At 48.7% G+C, this 15,572-nt stretch overlaps 1 protein-coding gene across 4 annotated transcripts in view; it reads right to left on the bottom strand.

Annotated features, from left to right (window-relative positions):
- The window catches only part of PARVB (parvin beta), a 51,066-nt gene extending 36,802 nt beyond the window's left edge, over window positions 1-14,264 (bottom strand). The window contains exon 1 of one of the 4 annotated variants that reach the window (XM_068190601.1): window positions 13,965-14,264. In XM_068190601.1, coding sequence (XP_068046702.1) covers window positions 13,965-14,079 — 115 coding nt within the window. In that variant the 5' untranslated portion in view covers window positions 14,080-14,264. Of the gene's footprint in view, window positions 1-1,909; window positions 1,951-11,138; window positions 11,182-13,581; window positions 13,604-13,964 lie in introns of those variants that run through there. The other 3 variants (XM_068190603.1, XM_068190605.1, XM_068190604.1) reach the window with 3 other exon arrangements.
- Window positions 14,265-15,572: the final 1,308 nt, after the last annotated feature.

The raw sequence follows: 15,572 nt of genomic DNA on the forward strand, positions 1-15,572 counted from the left end.
GTGACTGCCAAAAGAAAGATCTCCCCTTTATTTTTGCCAAAGGTAAAACATGTATCTAGCATGGTAACAGCATATTCAACACTTGAGCCAGCTGGAAACGTTTATAAGAAATTTGGACTTTGTTTTGTTTGTGAGGGTGAAATACTGCTTTCATATTTTCACAAATAAGAACGTTCCTTTCTTTCTAGGGAGTTGTCTGGGGGATGTCTGCGGAAAGAGGATTTCTATTTTTTGGTGGTGTTATGTTGCTGTCTTCATCAGGCAGGGATCCCTTACAGCAAAGAGGCATTCAGACTTCATCTTGAGCCCTACCTGCCACTCACCCCTTCCTTTTGCAGACATTACTGGCTCCAAAAAGCCACATTATGTCACAGAGTGAGGAAACTGTGTGTTTGAAAACTAGCCAGATAAGGAAGGGGGAAAAAAACAAAAAGTTAATTTTCACTGTGTAGACACACAAACATTAATGCTGGGCAAAAATATTCAAAAGAGCAAACCAAAAAAAACCAAACCAACCAAACAAAAAATAACCAAAACCAACCAAAAACCAAACAAACGCACTCCACCCCCAGACAGCAGAAATACCAGTGTGGACAAGAATGGTGTTTTAAAATATTTGTAAAGTTAAACTTAAAAAGAAAATAGATGGATACCCTCAAGGATACAGAGCGGATAGCTTCTACACTCCAGGACATGCACTAGCTTTGTCCCAAATAGATTGCTTCAATCCCAAAGTTTTTTGACTGGGAAAAGCCAGGCAAGAACTGAAGCTAAAGAGAACCCTAAAAGCAGCCAGGGAAAGCTACACTCCTCCCCCTGCACCCAAGTTCTACTTGAAAATGGGGAAAATGTACTCTTTCAGCCTCCCCCAGGTATAATTCCCTCCCAGCACAGAAAGGGTCATTTCACCCCACGAAGTAATGGTGGAGGGTTATGTTCTCCCAAGGACACTACATGACCACCAGAACAACTTCCAGCAGAAGGGAGGATGTGGAGTCAAATCTGACATTTGAGAGCAGAGGGAAAAGACAAAGTCCGGTAAGAAAAGGAAAGGACTGAAGGAGATTTTGGTCTTGTGTCCACTCCCAGTAGAAAACCATCAAGGCATTTTCAATTTGTTGCCATCCGTTCTCCGTGAAATGCTTGCTCTCCAGGGAAGTCCTTAGCACTCTCTCAGGCTTTGGTGTACTGCTACAACCAAAGCTGGTGGGCACAAGCAGCTAAAAGAACACCACTTTCATGTCTAGGAACTCAGTCCAAGATCCCAGATGAAGCAGGTTGATTTCCACAAGATATCAAGCACCAACAAGGCTCCTTTAGCCAAAAGCCACTTCAGAAAACAGAATCAACTCACTGCTTAAGGTATCCACATGTAATGGGTCCAGTGAAAGCAAACCACCAAGAGACAGCAGAAGCTGTCAGAAGCAGAGCTAACAGCACTATTCTGGAATAGAGGCACCCAACCCATTCATTCAGCCCTTGTCTTCTGCACCGTGAAGAAATCTGGGAGAAAACAGCACTTCAGTTTTCAGCCTCCTCCAAGCTCTACCTCTGGATCCCACATCCACATCTAACCCTGCAAACTTTATCAAGCAGAACACTCAGCTTCGAGAAAAGTCACTACTGCAGCTCAGGCTAACACATTTTACAAGTGACCAGCTTTCCATTCCTCCAACTTTCTTCTACCTCCTCCACATGGTTTGGCACTTCACTTGTGGGTAGGTACGTGAATGAACCTCCCTTAGTTATCTGCCAAGCCAGTTTCACCTTCCTGCTCTCCCCATATCCTTTGCACAGAGAGATTAAAAGGTCACCACCACCACAAGTAATCTACTGTGCAAATATGAGAACATTTTATGCTGTTTTTTCTTCTGGACATGCCAAGAGAAGTACAGAGTAACAGACTCACTTCCAAAGGCACTGATAGCAGGTGAGCAGCAGCAGCAGGAAGGCTCCGTTTTCCACAGCTGACGGGACAGAGCTCGACAGCCAAACTCCAGGGGAATGGAAAGGAGGCTACAGATATGACTTGCACTTCAAAAAAAGCAACAATTTTGCTCGTGCAACATGATTCTACAGGAAGAACAAGCCAAGATAAATGGTTCTGTAGACCACAAAAAGCGCACATGCCTCATTGCTGCAGTTGCCCAAATGTCACCCAGAAAGACAAGGAAAAACCTGAAAAACACTTGCCTGCAGCAACTCTACTTGCAACACACACATTGAGAGTTTGCTAGTGAACACCAGAGGACCAGTGGAGGGACAGGCCATGCTCCAAACTAGAAGCTTTACCCTACATACTCAACACAGAGCTTTCAGTGTACCATATCCCAAGGCTGCTCTACCTTTCCTGTGTCCTACCTGCACTCAGGGCAGTAAAGCAGTGCATCAGAACTGACATGAAAGACCTGTGTAAGCAAATGCTACAAAATATAAGGGAGTTTTCTCAGTGGTTTCCAGGCATGTCACATGGGGGAAATTATTTTACTTGTTGCTTTGAGCACCAGAGGAGCCTGTCAAGACCAGAACTTCAGTGATAAGCACTACAGACCTCACAGTAAAAGCCTGGAACTCACAGCCCACAGCTAGATAAAAGCCAGTCCATGAAGGGAAGGTACAGTGGACATAGTGGCTGCCATAAAAGCATTTAGATGTTTAACTCTGCCAGGTTTAAGTAAGAAATAGCCCCAGCATTTCCTTATGGAGCTGCTGAAGATTACATAGAAAGAGTGGAGCCCTTCAACTGACTTTGCAGTCCAGTCTCCTAAGCACAGCCCTCAAGAGATATCAAAATGCAATCATGAAACAAGAGCCAGCCAAGGAATCCAATCAAAACAAGTCCAAAGCACAAGAAAACATCACATTTCATAAAGTATCAAAAAGACCTGCTGCTGTTTTTTATTCATGTACTTAGTCAGCACACCCAAGTTTTACAGGATTTGCAATTCTAGCTTTCTGTGGTGCCTTTCAAAGCCTTTGCACTGATAACACCAGGCCCTGTGAGCTAGAAAGGTGGTGCTTCAGTGGTGCTGGACATCTTAAAGGCCTTCAAGCTCAGTTACTGGTCAGTCCCAAACCAGGGAACAGGACACATCCCAAAACGTGAGACAAAGAGCTCACACAACACAGGTATAGCCAGGAGAATCTTTTCCCTCTGCTTCTTGCATTCTTACTGTGTCCATGATTGCAGTGGATATAGAATCTTTCACATTCCCCAGACAGAATCACCTGGCCAGCTATGCTGCAACATGCTAAACCACCCAACCCCCCTGAAACAACAGTGCCCATCTCCTGTACATTCAGCACAAGAGTGAAATTCCCCAGCTCAGGCAGTTTCAAATTGTGTCTGCAGTCTTGGAGAAACCTCTTACCAACCACTGAATCAACAGCAAATGAAGCACTCCACTGAGGATGCCTTCCACCAGGATTCTGGGTGGTATGGCACCTACACCTTATGCCATTCATGGGAAGAAAAGTCCCTCACTAAATGCTACAATTTGTTTTACCAGATGGAAACATGGAAACAAATATATAACTTTCTCCCTCAACCATACAGCAGAGAGTGGACACTGAGGCCAGTCCCTTTCAACTTCCCATTACCATCTGTCTCTTTCCCTGACAAGAGACCCTAAAAAATCTCAGAAACAGAGTGAAACTCAGAAACTAAGAGAACATAATCAGAGAAACCTTCCTTGGAAGGACCTAAAAAGTTCAGGTTGAAGCTGGACTGTTGCGGTGCTAGGTTAGGTGAGGCACGACAGCTTCCTCCCTTCCACATGCAAAAATAAAACCCAGCCACAGTTTGTGTGGTAGACAGCATCAGCTCTGCTTTACAAGCAGCACATCTGGTTTGCTCCTGGCACAGCAGGGCCATTTTGCAGCATGACATCCTGGATGCAATTAAAATCCAGTTTCCCAATGATAGTGCTCCATTACACAGGCTTATTTAATTACCTAATTTCATTACCTATCCTTCCAGTTGCAGAGAACAGTGAGGGAAGTAGCAGGAAGAGCCAGCAGATCAATACCTGGCTCCAAGTCTGGTTAGGGTCTCGAATTTTGAATTTTTTTGATCCTGGATCGGCTTGCATGACACAAAGCCTGGTGGTGACAGATGGGATACATCTGTCTCAAAGGGGGATAGAGTCTCTTGGGAGGCAGCTCTGAAGGGCAAAGGGGTCCAGGAAGGCTGGAAGTTCTTCAGGAAAAGAGTTTATCACCTTGGAAGGGGGGCAGGCAACTCAAGAGGACTACAAGGATGGCATGAGGCTCTATGCAGGAAGAAAATTAAGGGGTCAAAGCCCAGCCAGAACTTCATCTGGTTACTGCTGTAAAGGACAATAAAACATGTTCCTACAAATGCATCTGCAGCAAAAGGAGCACTAAGGAAAATCCCCACCTTTTATTGCATGCAATGGGGACACATAATGAAAAAGGCTGAGGAAAAGGCAGAGGTACTAATGTCTTATCTGCCTCACTCTTTAACAGTCACACTGGCTGTTCTCCTTGTACCCAGCCCCTGAGCTGGAAGACAGGGACAGGGAGTAGATCAAATCCTGGAATCAGTTTTGGGCCCCTCATGGCAGAAAAGACACTGAATGTGTCCAGAGAAGGGAAAGGAGCTGGGAAAGGGTCAGCACCAGGAGCAGCTGAGGGAGGCTCAGCCTGGAGAAAAGGAGGCTCAGGGGGGACCTTCTGGCTCTGCACAACTCCCTGACAGGAGGGTGCAGCCAGGTGGGGTCAGGTTCTGCTCCCAGGGAACAAATGATGAAACAAAGAGGAAATGGCCTCGGATTGTGCCAGAGGAGGTTCAGGTTGGATATGAGGAAAAATGTCTTCACTGAAAGGGCTGTCAAGTACTGGAACAGGCTCCCCAGGGAAGTGTTGGAGTCACCATTGCTGGAGGTACCTACAAGATTTGTATATGTGGCACCTGGGGACATGATTTAGGAATGGACTTAGCAGTGCTGGGGGAACAATTGGACTTTATGATTTTTTGCAACTTAACTCCAGAATTCTAAGTAGAGCATCAAAATTCCTGTCAGACCAAATTCTGTAGAGTTACCATGCCTAAATTTCCACTGGAATCAATTCACTGTAACAATACTGGGGGCCATACATGGGGAGGAGGGCAAACAGTAATACTGAGGCACAATTTCATAACCCTGCTCCTGTGGGAGAATGTTAAGTGAGAAGTGCAAGCAATTACTTTTTCTTATCGTTTTTGAAGAAAATCCTGTTAATTTTGCAAAGCCTCCAGATGCATCTGCTGGACTAGGCAAGCCAGAGAGCAAACAACACTATTCTATTTTAAAATGACAGAAGTGTCTGCATCTGTTTAATGGCACAAATGCATGCATCTGCCAAACAGACCTAGTGGAACAACACTTTCTGAAGATTACACATTCTTCTATTTAAAGACACTAAAAGAGACACGACAGCATGCCTCATACAGACATCTCCTCATCCAGCTCTCAGTCTCTTTCCTTACTCCAAATAAACTGTGTGTGCAACCATCCCACAGCTAGTTAAAAATTAGCAGTAAGGCCATATGGCAGCTATAATGGAAAATGGAAAATACACTATTTGTTTTTTCAGTGGATTTCATTATGATTCAACTACACAATAAAAGAAGTACTAAAGAAGGAACTGGGATTCCAGGAGTCAGCACAGTTTGCTTGTTTTATAACCAATACGCAGCATACATTGAAAAGAGTTTTCATAAAAGTCTGTATCTGATTGCCAGACAGGTCTTGGGGATTATAAAGAAAACTTTTTTGACCTGGAGAAACAATCACTGAGAGGCAGAACCAAATTCCCAGTTTGCTCACCACCAGAAAAGCCAAAACCAGAATCTCATCCCATGGCCAACCCTCTCAGCCTAAGGCCTCTGGAGAGAGAGAGGTCTGCAGAGAGTACAAGGAAACAAATCAGTGTACAGGATTTATAATTAGGAGCCTCATTGTTCCTCCAGGAGGAAGTGACAGTGATTTAAGGGCCCGGAGCATACAGACCCACTGCTCCCAGTACGTGCTGCCAGGTGTGCATGTTCTCTCCACATCTGGTTTTCAGAGCAAGACTTCACTGGATTCAAATTACAAAAGGCTGACACCACGTGTTTTCCATCATCCTGTTCCAGACAAACTAGACATACACAACAAAAGTCACGAATTTCAGGTTGCAGCTTTCTACTTGGCCATCAGAAGAGTACAAATTAGGGAATCTACACCTGAGCACAATATGTTTCACCCTGGAGAGATCATTGGCCACTGGCCTATTAGCTGTGCAACACGGAGGTTTCTGTTCCCCCTTCCCATCAGCGCTGTGCCCACTCCCAAAGGCAAAGAGGGTTTGCTTACACACAGCTGCTGGTTTAGACCCCCTGCCCACAGCCACCGAGCAGCCATCCTGAGCAGAGCTCCAGCATCCAGGCTCAGGAACTCCTCCTGAAGGCAGCCTGGCAGAACCCCTGGATAAGCGGTGCTGTCCTACTGGTCACACTCCCCATCATTCCCTTCCACCTCCATCCTCCTCACAACAATTCACACCTCCCTCAGCAGGGCAGAAGTGCTGATGCAGCCTATGACACCAACCAGAGACAGGAATGCTGCAGCCACCGCAGAATCACAGAATATCCTGAGACTTTGATGCTTTGTGGGTCCCTTCCATCTAACTCTGGCCCTGCACAGGCACCCCAACAATCCCACCCTGTGCTGCAGAGCACTGTCCAAGTGCTCCAGGAGCTCTGGCAGCCTTGGGGCTGTGACCATTCCCTGGGGAGCCTGTTCAGTGCCCCAGCACCCTCTGGGGGAAAAATCTTTCCTAAACTCCAACCTAACCCTCCCCTGCCACAGCTCCTGCTGTTCCCTGGCTCCTGTCCCTGGTCACACAGAGCAGAGATCAGGGCCTGCCCCTCTGCTGCCCCTAAGGAGGAGCTGCAGCTCCTGGTGAGGTCTGACCTCAGTCTCCTCCACCTGAACAGACCCAGTGCCCTCAGCTGCTCCTCACAATGCTTCCTCAAGGCCCTGCACCATCTTAGTAGCCTCCTCTGGACACTTGTAGCCCTCCTCTGGACACAAGGCCTCCACCAGGCAAAGCAAGGGCCACTCCACACTATCCCTCGTGAGAGTGAACAACTCAGTTGGTTGAGCTGTGCCCTGAGAAGAAAAGCTGAGCCTCATCAGTGACAGTACACATCCACAGCACATCTCACAGAGCAGGCAGAGGGTGTACGAGGGTGGTGATAAGCAGCTACCAAGGTCACCATGCAGAAGAGCTCAAGGCTGGGGAGAGGAAGGCATGTGGATATTGTGAGAGCTGAGCAGAACAGAGCCTGTGCCATCAGCCTCATCCTGACAGATCATTCTCTGGAATGATCTCATCTGGTCACATCATTCTCTGGAACCACCTCCATGACCTTCAGGTAGTTGTCTTCTCTAACAAAATACCTGATCCTGTTAATTCAAAGCACCTGGGGGTGTGCTGAAGTTATGTTTGCTCTAATGATCAGAGGTCAGTAGAAGGAGGAGCCTTTGGGAAATATGGTCGATTTCCTTTCCTTCTTCCTTGCCAACCTCCAGGTCTCCTGAAAGGGCTGAGAGGAGCTGGAGGGCTGAAAAGAGAACAAGAATCCAGGGCTGGGAAGGCACACACAGCCCCTCCCACACTGCAGGAGTGACAAGGACCACAAACCGATGATGGTGCAGGTGAGGCAGAAAACTCCTTCTCCTTGTGATACACACCAGTGTCTCTGTGTGGTCACATTCCCTTTTGAGACATCATATCCCAGGAACCCTGACAGAGAAAACCTTGGGAATCTTGCAGGCTGAGATTTCTAGTGATGCCCGAGAGATCTGTACACTTGACTGGCTGCATTTGAAAGCTGACAGCAATTTGGCATCCAAATCCCACATGGGCAGCTCTAAAGTAGAAGCTCTGCTGGACTTGCACAGCTATACACCTGAATCAGCTGTGACTGTGAAACTTGTGTGCACAAGGCACACACACCAAAGCTCCTTCCAGCTGAACGGCAAAGCTGTGGCTGCTGAGACACCAGTTCCTGCAACCAGCAGACCCTGCCTTGCCCTGAGTTTGCCTCAGACCACATAAGCCCTGGATCCCTTAGCAGCAAGTTGTTCTAACACGCTTTTGCAATGAAAAAAAGCTTGCCAGCTAATCTCCCAAATCTCCCTAACATCAAAGGACAATCCAAAGTTCAGAGCAGTGCATTGGAAGACTCCAGCAGCTCTGTCTGTTCTCAGATCCGCTGGCCTGAAACAGTCCTTGCAGTACATAAAAAGGCATTTAGCACTGCTATGGATAACTATATTCTCTCTTCTGGACTGCCCTGTTGCCAACGTGCACATCACTAGGATGCATGTATATTAATGAAGTGATCTAAATATCCCAACTCTTACAAACACGAGCACACAATCAGTAGGATTAATGTGTTTATGATCATGCACTGCAGAAGACAGCCTGATGTCCCTGCACAGAATCACCAGTGAGATCAGGAGTCCCTCCTTCCCACAGACTTTCCATGAGCTGTGGCATGTCCCCCCATTCCCATCAAACCCATGTGCAGCTCTCCAATACATCAGAGTCTCACAAGGCTCACCCACACACAGCCAGATGCCCCCTTCTAAAAGTCTCTCTCTCTCCAGCTGTCATAATTAATAAATCCTTTAGAAGAAATTAAAACAGGTATCATTGAACAACTGCTCTGAAATAAGGGTAGACTTTAGGGAGAAAAGGATTGGAATTCTGGTTTTGGAAAACTGGAAGTGTTGATTACCACTCTGCTAAGGTTTTACAATGAAGTTTAACAGAATCCTTACGATTAATCTTATTTTAAAGATTGCAACTCTGAAAATAAAATTACTTTTAAATGTCTGTTTTCCTTAAAGGAAGACAAGACAGTCCTTCAAAACTACTGAAGAGCTACAGAGCTATTTTGTGTGTCTTTCTGAATCGTGTCTGGAAGAAAACTTGGAGCTGTAGCTCCAAACTCTCTTGTCTCATCAGGAGACTGTGCCTAAAGCTGCACTGGGTGAACCACCCTAGCCTAAGTGCAGCTACAGGAGGAAAATGTGGGGGTTATGATACCATTAAAAGCACTAGTCTTGTGCATGCAAAGTTCATTTCATTTGAGACATTGACACAAAATATATTCCCAGTACAGCTTTTGCCAGAATAGAACACAGAACCCAAACCAGCAGTGCTCTACCAAGACTGCAATCAGACCTGGTCAGGCCTGAGCCCTACAGGAGAAACAATTAGGCTACACAGGCTCCAACTGGAAATTTAGGTCTGTTTAAATCAGTGGTAGAAAGGATAATAAATCGAGGTTGAAATACGAATCTACATGTGTTTGCACAGGCTTTCTATATATACACACATATCTGGAACAGTATGTAGCTTCAATGTAACTACTACTACTGCAGAAAGGAACAGCAAATTCCTTTCTTAAAGAGCAAGTAATTCTACTTAACCAGCACTCATCCCATCTTCTGTGGGGGCATTTCAGCAGCAGTAGCACATCACAATGCACAGACACACTTCTCCAGCCAAGCATCCTCTCAGTCTGCAGCTAATGTAGTCATGTGAAGCAGGACAACAGAATTAGGCCCCACACATTTTCTATTTGTCCCTCCATCTGCCTAAAAATTCACTGCCACATCCTGTGAGTATGGAAAGTAAATGAAGAAGGGGGCGTGACACTATCAGGACATCTCACTGTAACACCAAAACATGGATCCCAAGAACAACACTTCGCCTCCCTTGATCTGCACAAGACTTTCCCCTTATTCAGCTCCTGTTGCAATAATCCTGCCCTCTGCAGTGCTATCCTCTCTCTCACTCGCCTCTCCTACTGATTTCATCAGGCACAAATGAATGGCACTTTTCCAGAGCAGTTTCCTCACCCCTGTTCCCCACCTCAATCATGTCACTGGGACACAGCGCTAAGCAATGGACTCTGTTTTATTTCTCTCACCGACTCCCCCATATCGGCCATACACACACACACAGATACAACAACAGAAAGCTTATTTAGCCAAACACCTGCTGCCCAGATCTTCCATATAGTGTGTCATGAAGAAAAGAAAACCAAGCTTTGCAACGAGGCTGGGAGTGAAGCTTGCAGCAAAATCCCCTCCTTTATTTCAGTACAGCAACATCCCTCTGACAAACAGGAAAGGGCAGATTTTTAAAATTTCCTTTTGCAGATGAAGTTGAAATACAGCACTACCTGAAACAGTATCTTTTACAAAATCTGAAAAGAAGCTAAGGAATCATCTGGCTTTAAAATCATATCCTCTATGGGCCCTGCCAGCACCCCAACAGTTTTCTAAAGTATTTAAAGGAGATTTTGGAGCTCTTGAACAGGTGACACATTTTGAAAGACCAAAACCACAGAATCATGGAATTCTCTGGTTTGCAAGGGACCTTAAAGCCCATCTCATTCCACTCCTCTGCCAGGGGACAGGGACACCTTCCACTATTCCAGGTTACTCAGAGCCTCATCCAGCCTGGCCTTGGACACTGCAAGGGATGGGGCAGCCGCAGCTGCTCTGGGAAACCTGGGCCAGGGCCTCATGGTGAAAATTGTCATCACCCTCATGGTGAAAAATTTCTTCCTAATATCTAATGTAAACCTCAGATACGCCAAGACACAGCCATGGAACAGTAAACATCAGACAAACTTAGGCATTTACAGATTTCCACATGGCCCAAACAGGGGACAGGGAGAGAAGTAGAACCCAAAGTGGTCACAGAGCACTGGAACTGACACATCCCACTTTTCTAAGGATGTGCATCTTGACTGATTGTAAGATGAGGAACATGCATCTCCCTCCATACTATCCCATAGCCTTTCCCGTCCTTTCTCTGGCCAGGTGCCTTCCCTGTAGGCTCTCTAGTACTATCATGGTAGGGTTGAGCTCATTGCTGGTTTTCCTGCTGCAGAGCTCCACTAAAGTGTTCCTATACTCAGTGGTGACACATTTTGACATAGCCTGCAGGCATTAATAATCAGCAAGACTTTACTCCCTAGGGCATTTTTACCCAAACTAAGGGTTAAAAATATTCCTGGGAAGGAAGAGGAAGGGAGGAGCCAAACAGACACTGAGATCACTCACCCGCCTTCCATAGGAAGCCAGGGTAAAAACAGCTTCCCCACAAGCTGCTCTTTCTCTGAGTCAAAGCTGCCTAAAAACCCTCTCCAAAAATACATTGCAGCAAGTTATGAAGTAATTAGCAAAAAAAAAAAAAAAAAAAAAAATTAAATTTAGATGCTCATGGTTAGTAGCTGCACATCATGGTTATTTATGATCTGTGATTAAAAAAATGAAAACCACAAATGAGAATTTTTTCAGTATCATTACAAGAAGCTTTGAGCTGCATGGCTCAGAAGTTGTGCACAAAAAGGAAAAGGATTGATATAAGTGGATTTTAGCTCTCACACAGACCCCCTTAAAGGTCACTGTATGAGCACAGCTGGGACAGTGACAGCTGCAATACAAAGGCAGTGAAAGCAAGCAGAAGGTATAAAGAGCCCTCAGGCTGGAGCTTTTGGAGCTGATGGAGGCAAGGATGATTTCAGGCTGTGGCAGCCTCAGCATTCTGATTTGCCGTGAAGAGGACAGGATTTACTTTGGGAAGATCGTTCTGACCTCTGCTGGTCCCCTCAGGCAAACCCAGCAGAAGCCTGGAGGCAGGCCAGGAATTCCCAAGGGCTGAGCACATGGGGGAACGCTGACCACATCTGCTCCTACCAACTCATTCAAGGAACGCCACTCAGACGACCTTCCCATTTACTTCTGCTCCACACTCACATAAAAAAAAATTGGTTTCTAGCCATGAAATTTGCTCCTGGGGCTGCCCAGATCCTTCCAACAAGCCACATTCCAGCCTCTCTCCCCCTGGTGCTCATCAGACCCCCCAGCTCATCACTCTTGCCCCTTGGTCCGCTCCCGTTGCACAGGCATGGCTGGGACAGCCTCTGCTGGAGAGCTGTTCCACAAAGGGGAAAAAAACATTTCCCTTCACAACAAAGGGGCTGTGCCCCTGCAGCACCAGGGAATGTCACACCCACCAGTGGCTCCTCAGGCTCGAAGACAGTGGCATTTCAGACTGGAAGGAATACTCTCACCAAAAGCTGCAAGATGACGTGCAGCTCATCCCCATCACAGCAACAGAAGTGGGGCTGGGAGGCTTTGGTGTGGTTCCCCACTAAGTACCAGGCACAGCGACCAGAAGAGGCCCTTCCATTGCCACGAGGAGCTGTGGCCACACAAGTAGGAAAAACCACAGGCAAACTTAGCAAAACCAGCGGGTGGCCCCTGCTGGAAGTGGTCACCTCAAGAACACGACCAAGTGATGTTGAAATGCCTAAGAAGGGAAGCTGCCAACCTGTTTCAGCTTTGAAGTCACCTTTGACATGCACTTTTTTGGAGCACATGCTTGGCTTCCTTGCCAGAGATGAGTTTTTTCCACCATCTTCCTTCAGAAGCAAATGAGATCATCTCAGGAAGGCACAACTGCTTATGCTGCTCCTCAGTAGAGCCATATCAGGGAAACTTGATTAAAAATAGATAACAAAGGAAACGCCAGTAAGCTGCACCAAAACAGGCAGCAGAAGGAAAGGGAAGCAATTTCCTTGAACCAGGTTTCAAGGCCAAATATTGTGTTTTTAAAAATGAAAAAGCTGTCTTCTGAATGTTGCTGGCAATTCATAAACTCGCTATGGGCAAAACGTGCTCAACAGCCAGCTGAAAGGAGGCTGAAACTTGAATTACATTTCTACCCTACACACAGCAGACACTAGAACAAAACCAAGGCCAGTTTTAACCAGCCATCAAGTTACCCTTGTGTTAAGCCACAGGGCAAGGACACATACATTTCCTGCTGGCAGATTCCAGGAGTCTGGGGATAACACAGACGCAGCTTCTCCACAGAAGCCAGCGCGGGTGAGTTGGGGAAGCTGAGGAGAACAGCACACACCATTCCTGGAGGACACTGCACTCCGAAGGGCACACTTGGAGCATTCAGGACTGGGCCAGCTTTATCAAGTCCAGCAATGAGACGCCTCCCATTTTCAACAGCAACAACGCTGCTATCTGCACAGCCCTGGCGAGGGCCGGCGGCTCCAGGGACGCCTCACAGATGTGCCTACGCCCCAGGTCGAGGTGTGCAGCAGGGGCTGAGCCCCTCAGCATGGATGCTGGTCCATTGGGCTTGGGAGCTTCTCCAGGCTCTCTGCAGCGAAGGGAAGGCTCTTGCCTCCCTGCGCAGGTAGCACCAGCAGTGACATCCCACACGGACACACTCGTACAGCCTGGGGTACGTGTGCCCGTGCGGAATTCCTCAGAGCCAGGTGGGTGGGATGGGTGTGTCTGGTCTCTGGGCACAGTGCCTACAGCAACATAAATCCCACGGAAGAAGTGGACCTGGAATGAAACACGGGGGAACTTAACCATTCCCTCTGGCATCCTCAGCTCTCAGACCACAAGAAAACGACAGCCAGAGTCTCGTTGGTCACCAGGAATTTATTTTATAGCACAAAACGGGTTCTGGGCTTACCTTCCCGTACATGCGACATGGGCTGATGTCCCGCCCTCCATCACTTCATTCTGCCCCGTCGCTGCCAGCCTCCCCCCACTGCCATCATCCGCGCCCCATCGCTGCCATCCATGTCCCATGGTTCCAGTCCCCCCATCCCTGCCAGCCGCTCCCCATCGCTCCAGCCGCTCCCCACGCCCATCCCCAGCCGCGTTGCGGCTCTCGGGGGCGCAGGGCGGGCACGGCCCCTCCGCGGGGCCGCCGAACAAAGCGCGGCTCGAGGGCTCCGCCGCTGCTCCCGCGGAGGAACGGGACGGGATGGGGCGGGACGGGACGGCGGAGCGGCCGCAAGTCACGCCGGCCCCGAGCACGTTCCTTCCTTCCCCCCGCGCCGGCGAACTCACCCTCCTTGGCTTTCTTCTTCCTGGCCAGGGTCCCGCCGAGCTTGCCCAGGAACGACTCCTCTTTCTTCATCCTGTGCGGCCGCAGCGTCGGGGACCGGACGGGCGCGGCGGACATCGGCTCTGCCGGGGGCTCGCCGGGGCAACCCGCCCGGCCCTGCCCGATCCCGCCCGGCGGCTGCGGGGCCCGCGGAGCCGAACCGAGTCCGGCAGCGGCGAATCACCGGCCCGAGCGAGCGGGGCGAGCCCGCGGTGTGCGCTCGCAGCACTGAGGGCTGGGAGCCGCCGCGGCCACAGCACACAGCGCCCTGCCACGGCCGGGAAGTCCGCGGGAGGCGGGGGCGGGACGAGCCTCGGACACCCCCGGGGGCCGGGGGCGGGCGCCGAGCCCGGCCGAGCATCACCTGCGGCCAGGCGGGCGAGCCCCTCCCCCGGAGCACCTGGTGCGCCGGACCCACCGGGTGCCAGGAAAAGTGGGTAAAAAGCATTGCGGCAAAACGACAGCCCCGGTCCCACCCAACCGGACCAGAGTGGTGTTAGGCTTGAAAGTACACAAAGATCAAACTCGAAATGACATCCTTTCTTAAGAACAGTTTTATATATTCCACATTTTGCAGCAATTGGACGCAACTGGGGGCAAACGCTCAGCATGTGCCATTTGTCAGGGCACCGCAATTCCTTGCTGGCTTCATTCAGGTGTGCCTCCTGATTTTGCAGCCATGGGCCCCTTCTATCAGACCAGCCTGCCTTGCTCCTCCTGGCATGTTGCCGGTCAGGTCTGACATCTCCTTTGTGGGAAGATCGAGGAGAAGGGGCCGAAGGCTCTGTGTTTGCTAAGCCACCACTTCCCAGGTGTCCCCGCACCGCTGCTGCCATCAGCACAGCGTGTGTGCACATAAACGCCCCAAACCAGACACTCGGTTGTGATCCCACAGGGAGAATTTCTTATTCCTTATCATGTCACAGCAGCCAGGAGCATGATAAGGGGGTTGTGGAATACATGTAAAAAACAGGTCCTGAGGAGTTTATAGTGTTAGGGTCTGATCCTGTTTAAGCCCCCGAAGTGGTCCCACTGGTTTTAACGGGACCGTTGGGTCCCCAAAGTCACACACAAGCTTTGTCTGTGCCCCTGCAAGCAGTGTCCCTGCCGGCAGCCCTTGCCCCAACAAAGGACCGCAGTCAAACCAACCCAACTTGGCTCAGGAGCTGCACACCCAGCTTATATGGGACAGATTTGCAGGCTTGACCTGACACAGAAGCAACACTGCAGGACACATCCAGAGCAGAATGTAGCAGAGATAATTTTCTGAGTGGGTTTCACTCGAGATTTAACCCGAGCTAATCCCCTCTGTCACCCAGACCCACTCTTGTCCCTCACCTCCAGTTGCTTTTTTACAGTCACTTTGGCAACTAAAAGAAAAACCCAGCAAACAAAACCAGAAATTATCCAGCCCAAGCTTTCCAGTATGACTGAGCACCAAGTCACACAAGGGCAAGTGCTAGCAGAAGGGAAGTGGAGGGCACACATGACCAGGCTGGAAAAGCTCTTTTGAATGGCAGTGCACACTCTGTGAACTTTATTGAAACTGCTTCTTTGGAACAACAAATAAA

This window comes from Anomalospiza imberbis, chromosome 5 (genome assembly GCF_031753505.1).
Source record: "Anomalospiza imberbis isolate Cuckoo-Finch-1a 21T00152 chromosome 5, ASM3175350v1, whole genome shotgun sequence".
Classification (NCBI taxonomy): domain Eukaryota; kingdom Metazoa; phylum Chordata; class Aves; order Passeriformes; family Viduidae; genus Anomalospiza; species Anomalospiza imberbis.